This window comes from Neofelis nebulosa, chromosome 11, assembly GCF_028018385.1.
Source record: "Neofelis nebulosa isolate mNeoNeb1 chromosome 11, mNeoNeb1.pri, whole genome shotgun sequence".
Lineage (NCBI taxonomy): Eukaryota > Metazoa > Chordata > Mammalia > Carnivora > Felidae > Neofelis > Neofelis nebulosa.
In genome coordinates this window covers 4,568,252-4,578,928 of record NC_080792.1, presented here as the reverse complement: position 1 = coordinate 4,578,928, position 10,677 = coordinate 4,568,252, and the positions used below count along the sequence as shown (strand labels likewise).

The 10,677-nt window shown below is 52.4% G+C and overlaps 1 protein-coding gene across 1 annotated transcript in view; it reads left to right on the top strand.

The window, feature by feature from the left end:
- Nucleotides 1-5,441: 5,441 nt before the first annotated feature.
- Nucleotides 5,442-10,677, top strand: part of CNDP1 (carnosine dipeptidase 1) — a 30,743-nt gene continuing 25,507 nt past the window's right edge. Inside the window, exons 1-2 of the mRNA XM_058691805.1 lie at nucleotides 5,442-5,577; nucleotides 9,195-9,320. Coding sequence (XP_058547788.1) covers nucleotides 9,237-9,320 — 84 coding nt within the window. The 5' untranslated portion in view covers nucleotides 5,442-5,577; nucleotides 9,195-9,236. The remainder of the gene's footprint in view (nucleotides 5,578-9,194; nucleotides 9,321-10,677) is intronic.

Genomic DNA, 10,677 nt, shown 5'->3' with positions numbered 1-10,677 from the left:
TTCGTTGAATACAATTTCTTACCCAAAACACGTAATACTTTCCTGTGTACTTTATGTACGGAGTTTATTTCTTTACCCTCATTATTCTTAGTTTCCCTTCCCTACGTAGATTAGAACCTTTAAGCCTTGTAACTGTAATATCTAGGGAACACCAGGAAGGAAGCAGTTGCAAGCTAGTTGTTACACATTCTGCAGTAGATTAACAACTTTGTGAAGACACCACTTCATAATTTCTACAGGCATATGCTCCCTCATAGTACAGGTTCCCTCCCAAATGTAGAACATATTTGCCAAGAGACTCACATATCTTTTGTCTCTTTTGTCTGTAATAAGAAGCCAAAATAGATAAATTTATGTTTATCAGTGTTTCAGTATTCTATCTTAGAAACGGTCTGGATATTTAATGAATATCCATCATTTAACTTAGTATAACTTTAAGGTTTCCAGTTTCCAAAAAGATTTTGGAAACTTTGTAACCAGTCATATTTTATAAAACCTAGGCACTGTTTGGGTCACGGTGTGAGGACAGTGGGGGGGGGGGGGTGGACCGGTCTGACACTGTAGGGGCGCCTGCCCCGAGCTCCTGCCTGGGGGGGCCTGCTGGGGGCTTGCTTCTGGGGTAGAGCCTGAGCCCCCACCAGGTGTTTTAGTTCAGTCTCACTAATTCTGGGGAGGAGGCAGTGAAGGACAGGGACAGTCCCATTCCACCTCTCCAGCTCTGTGCACAGGACAGTAGGTAATTCCTACACTGCCGGGTGCAAGGGCCTCCTGTCCCCAGAGCACCTCTCCCTGCCACCCTGTAAGTCCTCAAGTGTCCTGTGTCTCAACTGCACTTTCAAGTGATTACAATCCTTCCCGTTCAGAAGAGTTCTGGTTGGAACAGAGGCGCCTTTTGGAATATGCGTGGCCCTGAAAAGGACCACATTCGGCTTTGGCAGCCACGGGCACATAAAGCTGGGGGTGCTGGTCCCTGTGTCCCCCTGAAGGAATGGGAGGCAGAGCACCCTGAGGAAGCGGGGAGCTTGTGAAAGAAAAGTAAGGGGGAGTGCACAGGTTGGGGGGGAATGTGCATAGGTGGAGGGAGGTGGGGGGGTGCACCCAGGTGGAGGGGGGACGTTCGCACAGGTGGGGGGCGGAGTGCACACAGATGGGGGGAGTGTGCACAGCTCGGGGGGAGTGAGCACGGGTGCGAGGGGTGCACACAGTCGGGGGAGTGACACAGGTGGAGGATGGGAGCGTACAAAGGTGCGGGGGGGGGGGAGTGTGCGCAGGTGGGGGAAGGACACGTGGGGGGTGTACACGGGTGGTGGGGAGTGAGCACGGGTGTGGGGGGAGTGCACACAGGCCGAGCTTCCAAAGACAGTGAGGAGCTCCTTGGGTGGGCCGTACTAACAGACTTCAGCTTTACAGTTTACATCTTCTTGCCTGACTACACCCCTCGTGCTGCAGCCAAGGGCCTCTGCAGGAGCTCTGGCCTGTGGCAATGACGGAGCCCAAAGCGCCTACTGACACTGCACCCTGATTTATGTCCCGAGCTCACGGTGCTGGGCCCACAGTTATTAATGTATCCCGTGTACCGGGCTTGGAGGCTGAGGGTAGGTAGGATATGGATGTTCATGCCTTTTAAGGCGCAGTGATCAGAGCACAGGGCTTTTCAGGGAGCTTTCTCTCCACGTTAACCCCGCCCTCCCCGGATTTGGGAAAGTTTCTGGTGAGTCTGCGGGTGGACGCTGCATGTGAGGCTGGCATGGGGCCAGGCTGGGGAGATCTTCCTTCCGGGTCGTGAAATCACTTAGGGACTTCTGATCAAGACTCATTATGAGTTCATTTTTCCTGGTTTTTTTTTTTTAATGTTTATTTATTCTTGAGAGAGAGAGAGAGAGACAGAGTGTGCGCAGGGGAGGGGCAGAGAGAGAGGGAGACACAGAATCCGAAGTAGGCTCCAGGCTCTGAGCCGTCGGCACAGAGCCCGACGCGGGGCTTGAAGTCACGAACCTGCGAGACCATGACCTGAGCTGAAGTCAGATGCTGAACTGACTGAATCACGCAGGTTCCCCTCACTTTTTAAGCTCTCCCGTCCACTTCAAATACCCCAATTATATGTGCTTTAAAATTTAATTAATAGACTCAGAAATGTAATAAATATCCCTACTGAACAAAAACAAAACAAAACTTATAGTGGGGAGCAGGGGCTGAAGCTGCTGCTTTGCTGGACTCTGGGTCCCAAACAGGCTGCGGCATCTAGAAATGAGACTCCCGGGGAGTGACAGGGGCCCAAAGTGCCCAGGCACAGAGGGCACCCGGAGCCGGTGTCGTTGCAGAAGTCGAGGGACCGGCTGGGTGTCCCTGCTGGTGGCACACCCCAGCCCCACTGCACCCTGTCTGGGAATGCCGAGCCACCCCCGTAAGAGCTGGTCCCGGACCAGGCATCCCGAGCACCATGTGGGGGCCACCACAGCATCCCTAGGCAGAAATACTACAGAGAAGGAGGACAAAACAGCTGCCACTCAAGGCGAGCCTGCAGGTGAAAAGTCCTCAAGTGGCTAAGACTCATAATAAGAAAGACAGCCCACAGAACCTATCGGGAAGTGAGTTCCTATCCTCAGAAATGGAAATAGTAGAACATGTTTAAAATGGATACAAACGATGTCTGTTTAAATTCTTCAAGAACTCAATGATCTCATGTGGGAGGCACCTAGGAGTCAAGAACAGATGGAGAGGAAGGAAGCACAACCTATTGGAGGTCCTGAAAATGAAAACTCGTCCTTGGAAAAACTCAGTGGTTCACGGAAGTGCATAAAGGGCCACAAAGAGGGAACCAGTCACCTGGAAAGCATGGCAGGGCTTTGCCCAAGAAGCTGAGCCAAGAGAAAAGAAGTAAAGAAGAAAAAAGAAAAGCTGAGAGAGCTTTTGGATGTACGACAGAGTGAAAGACTCCAACGCTAGTCCTTCTGGAAAAAGAATAACGGGAACGGCGGAGATGCGGAATCGGGGGGAGAGGAGAAGGGCTGAGTCTCCAGCTAAGGACGCCGAAGACTGAGCAGGTGAAGCCGAGGACTCTGAGGAAGAAGAGAAAACCTGAAATCCTCTAGGACGAAGGGGTGCGGACCATGGGCATCTGCGTCGTGGGGTACCGGCTGTGGACGTGGAGGGGGCGGGAGCAGCTGGCGTCCTGCAGGGGGACAACTGGGGGTTGCCCGGCCGTGGATGATGGAGGGAGGCCAGGAGGACCTGACACAGAGCGAGGAACAAATCCAGTTGTGGGTCTTCAGGAAACCCTGCAGATGCTTGGGATGGCTGGGAGGGAACGCAGTCTGCCCAGATTTACCTTTGGCTTTTTCCCTTATTCATGTTGTAGCTGAAATGGTTTTATCAGTGGACAAAGTTCGTTTTTTCTACACAGTGTGGAACCAGAAGCAGTGGCGTCCGTGAAGATCAGTTGACCTTCAGGACTCTGCATTGAATCAGTCCCTAACTATGGCTTGGGGTCTTAATCTGTGACAGGCACTGAGGGAGGTGGAGATCAGGGAGACAAAAGTCCTAGGCCTCATACAACTTAAGTTCTAGAAAGTCAGGCAGATAATTATTAAGCAAATATATAGAATATTGGGTAATGATAAGAAAATAAAGAGCAGGTGCACAGGGGCAAAATTCACGTCCACCCAGAACCTCCGAATGTGACCTTATTTGTAAGTAGGGTCTTTGCAGATGTAATTGGTTAAAATGAAGTCATACTGGAATGGGTGTCCCCTGAAGCCACTGCCTAGTGTCCCTCTGAAGAGAGAGAGGGCGGGGGCCCGATGAAGCCGGAGGCCGAGGTTGAAGGGTGCAGCTGGGAGCCAGGGACCCCCGAGACGGCCGGCCACAGGCTTGAGGAACTGTGAGACCATCAGTTTCTGGGGCCCTTTGCTCTTGCAGCCCCAGGACGCTAATACTGGGGATGGGTGCATCCCTGCCCTCCCCTGGGACTGCCCTGTGCCTGAACTTGCATTTGTTGAACTTTCTGTTCACATCCAAAGAGCCGCCCGCAGGACTATTCCAGGAGGCAGCCACGCCTGGAATCCGCCCTTCCCTTTATGCCCCGACTTGCTTCCCAGTCTTGAAGGACAAGGAAAGCCCCATGCTTTGAAGGCACACCAAGTGTTCTGTGAGTTGAAGGTACACGATTACAGGTTTCTAGACCAAGAAAGAAAAAATGCCGGCTGAACTGCACGGGGCTCCTCTTCTGACTCCCGGAGCACCTCTGTCCTCCCCCGTGAGCCCAGCTGCTGGGCTCGGCCTGGGTCTCCCTGGCTCCCAGTGCGCACGTTGTGCCCTCTGTGGCTTCCGGGTGTTTCCCTTCCGCCGCCGAACCCCGATCTCATCTGTTGTTCCCGAGATCGTTCAGTCACTCCTGCAGGCGGTTTAGACTTCTCCTGTGAAAACTCTTAGAAAAAGTCAATCAAATGAGATTTAAGGAAGGAAAAGGAGGCGGTGGCTCTGGTCTAACCACAGCCAGGACGTCTTAGGATACTCAGTTGGCCAGGGCTGGGCACACCAGCGTTGACAGTTTGGGAGTCACACCCTTACCCCTCGAGTTGAAGGCCATGGCCTGGCGTAGGTGTGGAGTCGGAGACAAGTTCTTGTCTGGGAGAAGCCACTCTGCAGCTCCATACGGTGCAGAGTCACCGCACCGTGACTTCCGTCATGGGACTTCCACAGGTACCTGCCTGTGGGAGAAACAGCCTCACCGTCTCTGTCCGCGGCGTCTGCCCTCGTGCTGTAAATGGCTGGCGTGTCTGCAGGTGTCGGCGGGCTTCTGGAAGCCGCGCAGAGCAGGCCTTCCTTCTGGCTGGTGCTTGGAGAGGCCCAGATCCCTGGCCAGCCTGGAGGGAATAAGAAGGGTGACAAGAGTCCTGTCTGAAGTGACATCACAGGCGGGCGATGCCTGCTTTCTCCTTCCCTGCGGCCCACGTGGGGCGAAGACGGGAGGGAAGGAGAAAACACGCGCCCTTGATGTCGGGAGCTCGGTTATCGGACAGGCTGTCTGCCATCCAGGAGGGAGCACTGTGCACAGAGCCTTGGGGCCAAAGAGGGCTGGTTGCTGTGTACAGGAGCTCAGGCCTCCTGAGAGCACAGGGTCAGAGGCCCGCTTCCTGTTTGTCTCTGAGCCCTTGCTGTCTGCGATTATGCAGCTCCCCCTCGGGCGGTCTCTGGCCGAGGAACCCCAGTTCTTGGGACTTGCTGGGGAGTTCTGCCCCTTGAAACCAATTCCTTCCTCTTGGAGGGCCTCCAGGCTGCCCTCTGAAGGCCACGCCCCCTTCCAGCTCATTCTTCAAGGGACAATTGCTGTCAGAGTTAGTTAATCTCTGCCGGGATCACTTGGCTCAGTTCAATGCTGGCAGTGGCAGAAAAACCTGGGTTTTTGGTGTTTTTTTTTTTTTTTTTTTTGGTGTGGGGGTTTATTTTTAATCCTGTCATGGTAAGACAAACTAGGTGAATAAAGCCCTCTTTTCTGTGTTGTAACAAATCCATCCAAGCAGACCCGGGGCAGAGGCAGGCCCTGTAGAGCAATCGCGCGGGACGCCAGGAGAAGTGGTGAGTAGAGTGCGTGTGTGCACATTGGCCCCGCACTGAAGTTGCTCACAAGGGGAAGTAGGCCCTGCTGATGGGCCTTTGTGTTGTGGGAGGAAGCAAGCTTAGCCCAGGCTCTGTGGGCGGCAACAGTTTCCTTTTCTATCGTTTATTCTGTTCAACAGTCAGAATCAAACAAGGACAGCAAATGGGGAGGGGGTGGGGGTTTTATCCACATCCGCCCCCTCCCCAGCCCCCTCTCAGGGCTCCTGCTGCTTTTGAGGCAGGTGGGGGGGAGGGCCCTTGGTGAAGGCAGTCCTTGGCGATTTCCAGGCTGCCGTCGGCTAAGCGCACGATGACCCGGCTTTGTCCACTTGTTGGCGGAGCTGAGAGAGAGGAGAGTAGAAACAGGCCTGCGTCGGGGCGCCTGGGTGGCGCAGTCGGTTAAGCGTCCGACTTCAGCCAGGTCACGATCTCGCGGTCCGTGAGTTCGAGCCCCGCGTCGGGCTCTGGGCCGATGGCTCGGAGCCTGGAGCCTGCTTCCGATTCTGTGTCTCCCTCTCTCTCTGCCCCTCCCCCGTTCATGCTCTGTCTCTCTCTGTCCCAAAAATAAATAAAAAACGTTGAAAAAAAAATTAAAAAAAAAAAAAAAAAAGAAAGAAACAGGCCTGCGTCCTGTCCGGTGGGAAGCCAGGCCACAGCCTGGGAGGGGAGACATTCAGGAGGTGGGGCTGGATTGGGGCTGGGGGTGGTTACACCACAGACATGGGCATGACTTTGAGAAGTCTTAAAGGTAAAGTGTTTAAAAATAAGAGCACCGGGGTACTTGGAAATTTGTTCTAAGTCAAGGAACAACTAGCTGGAATCAGCAAGCAAGGCTTCCTCTGTGACGGGCCCCCGCAGCCCAGGGCTGGGCTACCTGCTCCCCGAAAGAAAACACCCCAGGGCTTTCCCAGCTCTACCCCCGACCCCATTCTTCAACTTCTCCTTCTCTAGCAACTTTTTTCCTTCTGCCAAGGCCAAAGTCAGGAATAGCCTTTCTAAATCTCCAGAATTTTGTTGGGTGATTAGTTCAAGGTCAAGCTTGACTATAACACAGGGAAGCAAACAGATAAAGGAACGTGAGAGACTCCAGAGAGGAGCAGAGGTACAGCCTGGGGTCGGCCCCAGATCTTAAAGGCAGGGTTGGTGCCCCGAGCCACTCCGTGGGCCTGATAGCAAAGGACAGCAGTGCTCCATGTGCTCCGCGGGGAGAGGGAGTGAAAGTGAAGTGGTGTAGACCCCTGTTGTCCGGGCCACATCACCAGGAGCAGTCTTTTGGGAAGGTCAGTCCTTGGCATACGGCTCCCATTGGGAAGGGGGTAGTTCCCCCTGGAAATGGAGATGTTCTCAGGCCTTACGGTCACAGTTCTCCCTCTTTGCCTGTGGCTCCCTTTTCTTCTTCAAAAAGCCCTTTTTGTTTTTCATCAGAGAGGAGCATCAGATAATTTTTAATGGAAATTGAGTGGATAATAAAAGCTCAAATATTGGTTTAGGTGGAAAAAATAGCCTACTCCATTTCAAAGGGCTTTTCCTGGGTGCTCAGAGCTCCATCTTCCTGCCACTGTGGGTCTCAAGGAGTCCCTTCCTCCTGATTTATTTGCACCCTTCAGCTTTTGGCTCTGCCCCACAAGAGCCTAGCTGGATCCAGCTGTGTTCCTACCAGAATAGGATAGGAGGCAAAGGGAGCCCATGAACGGCCCACTGGCGCCACCTTCTGGACAAAGTTCTTAATCCGTTCTTGACCGAGGACGGCTCACTGTCCTCTTGTTACCCACTACCTTGCTTCCTTTATGGACAATTCTCCTACTCAGTGGTATGCTGAATGAGTGCTTATACTTGTTGTTTCTACAACAGCTGTACTGTTTTGCACTATAACTTAATATCTTACAATTCGCCCATTTAAATGGTGCAGTTACGTGGCTTTAGTATATTGACTTGTGCAGTCATTGTCACAATCCCAGAACCTGTTGTCATCACCCCAACAGAACCCTGCCCGTGAGCAGTCACTTCCCATCTCCCCTCATCCCCCCAGCCCTAGGCAGCCGGCAACGTGCTTTCTGTCTCAGGATTTGCCTATTCTGGACCATCTGTAGCGTTTTGTGTCTGGTTTCACCTAGCAAGGTGTTAAAGGCTCGTTCCTGTAGTAGCAGGTATCAGTACTCCATTTGTTTTTAGGGCTGAGCAACATATCTTGTCTGTATCACCCATCGATGGCCATTGGGATTATCTCCACCTTTCGGCTGTTACGGATAATGTTGCTATAAATGGTCATGTACGGGTTTTTGTGTGGACGTGTATTTTCATCTCTCCTGAGTGTATACCTAGGAGTGCAATTGCTGGGTCATATGGCAACTGTTTAATCATCTGAGGGCCTGCCAGACTGCTTTCCACAGCAGCTGCCTCATTTTACGCCCCCACCGGCAGCACATGAAGGGTCTGGTTTCTTCACATTCTCCCCAACGCTTGTCATCATCTGACTTCTTGGGTTTAACCATCCTTGTGGGTGTGAATTGTGTTGCTATGGTTTGATTTGATTTTCATTTCCCCGATGGCTAATGATGGTGAGCATCTTTTCATGTGCTTGTTGGCCATTTGTGTGTTTTCCTTGGAGAAATGTTTATTCAGATTCTTTGCCCATTTGTAAACCGGGTTAATCTGTATTTTATTACTGAGTTGTAGTTTCTTATATTGTAGACACAAGTCCTCACCTTGGCTGTGCTGGTGCCTGGAACCGTAGGCCGAGGATCTATTGTAAAAATGTACAAAAGTCCAGAAGGAAGAGCTGGTTTGGAAGAAGATGATTAGTTCAGTTCTGACCTGGTAGTCCTACCCTCATCCAGACCAGTTTTTCTGCTCTGTGCCCAGCCTGGAGCCCACCATCGGGGTGGAGGGACGACTGCGGAAGGAGGAGGGGGGAGACTGGGGTCTCTAGCAGGTCCCGCATTTACAGGCAAGGGAAGGAGGGACCCCTCATGGATGGAAACAGAGAGGCCAGAGCAGTTCACGGGGAAGACGAGAGATAGGGCCGGGGGGGCCTCCCAGGTGGAGGGTGGGGCTGACGGTGTCTAAGTGATGGCCAGGCCTTCGATGTCCTTACCGCATGGCTTGTAAGTTTCTTTTTAAGGGACTCTAACCTCAGGAGCGGATGGAAGGAACCCACAGTGCCACACAGGATTTTAAAGAGTCCTTACAAATTTTTTTTTTTTCAAATAAACTGGTTGATCACACAAAAATGTTTTGTTTTTTTTTTAAACTGAGTCACACTTCTCTCTCTCACAAACACTGCCCTTGGCTGCTGCCTGGGATGCGGAGCACTGACTTGCCTTCACGGGAAGAGGGCCAACAGGGAAGATGGCATGTTAACGAACGTGTTCACTTGGTTTCTGTCTTATTAAAATTCTTCAGCGTTGAAAATGAAGTGATTTGGTGAAGATACAGCAAAAACTCTTCTTTCCTGTTCTACTACCTTTTGTTATTTTAGTCCAAATGACTGGGAGTAGCTGTGTTGGATAACATAAGCTTTCTTGAAGTATTTGAAAGGTCGAAGGTTCAAAATCTGGTATTTATCTTTGATGTCCCTCCCCTGTCGCCCGCTGCAGGTGACCTCTCTCCTGGCTTACCTGCTGCTGCTCGAGGGAGGCATGTTCTCTCCATCCCCACCACCCTCCGGGCTGTTGGAGAGGGTCTTCCAGTTCATTGATCTCCACCAGAATGAGTTTGTACAGGTAGGAGGAACCACACACACGAAACGCTTAAATGGCATACCCTTTGGGTATCTGGGTGAGTGGTTATTTGCTGGGAGGTGTGGAATTTTCTTTCTTTTTTTTTTTTTTTTTTGCCTGACAACTTAATTCCATTTGAAATGCCTTTGAGTCTTCACTGAATTAAACTAAGAAATATTTGTGGGGCGCCTGGGTGGCTCCGTTGGGTAATCATCCAACTTTGGCTCAGGTCACGACCTCACGGTCTGTGGGTCTGAGCCCCGTGTCGGGCTCTCCGCTGTCAGCGCGGAGCCTGGAGTCGGCTTCAGATCCTCTGTCCCCCTCCCTCTCTGCCCCTTCCCAGCTCGTGCTATCTCTCTCTCTCACGGCTGTCCGCATAGTGCTGACACCTGCTGAGCCCACGCGGACCCTGGACCGTCACCAGAGTGCCCATTCCTCCCTTACTGGGGCCCTCGCTGAGGTCCCTCCTCCTGCAGAGCCTGCCTGAGACTCATCCCCCCGTGACGCCATCCCAGGGCAATACCACCTGGCTGCAGCAAGCTTTAGGTCCAGAGTTCTGCCGAGGTCAATGTCAAAGCTGTTTTGTAGACCTTGTGCAATGTGCACTTTATCTCCTCCCTTAGAATCCTCTGCTCCATTCCTAACCCAGTGCGTGGCGGACTGCACGTGGTGCAGGGCATACATCTCACGGAGAAGAGATGGAGTGGGAGGGGTGGAGAAAGGGGAGAGGGGGCCTGGGAGCAGAGAGGGTGGGGGCAGGCAAGGGCTGTAGCCACTGTCTCCCTGAAAGTCCCCTCCTCCTCCGCTGGCCCTCTGGCCCCTTGACGCGTGACAGCGTCCACCACGGCCCGGGAACTCTGTGACATCTCACGGGACTTTGTACCCGAGCCCGCACGCCATGTCTGACACACGATTCACGTTCAGTGTACGTATGCTGGATCCACCAGCCGGCGTTGGCCATATTCATGGGCGGACAGATGGGAAAAGCTCGTGTCTCGTGCCGACACGAAGGCTGAATGGCCAGGCCGCTGGCCCTACACCTGACCTTCATGGAATCCTTCCTCATACTCGTGTGTGTCTTTACTTCACATGAGGCCTCTTGGGTGTTTGAAACCCAACTGGGGACTCCGGTGTCGTTTGGAATTAACGGGGGGCAATGTGTGGTGGTTGACTTGGGTGTTTCAGCCCAAACTCTCCTTTCTGCAGCCTCCTCACACGTTCCCAGCCTGTCGCCTTTAGGGATTACTTGGTGGCCTCTGCTCTATAAATGTCAGTTTAAGAGTGCAAAACACGATATTCCTTCAGGTCCAGTTAATGTCTTCATACTAAAAATAAAAGTGCCACAACCGGGAAAGAGATC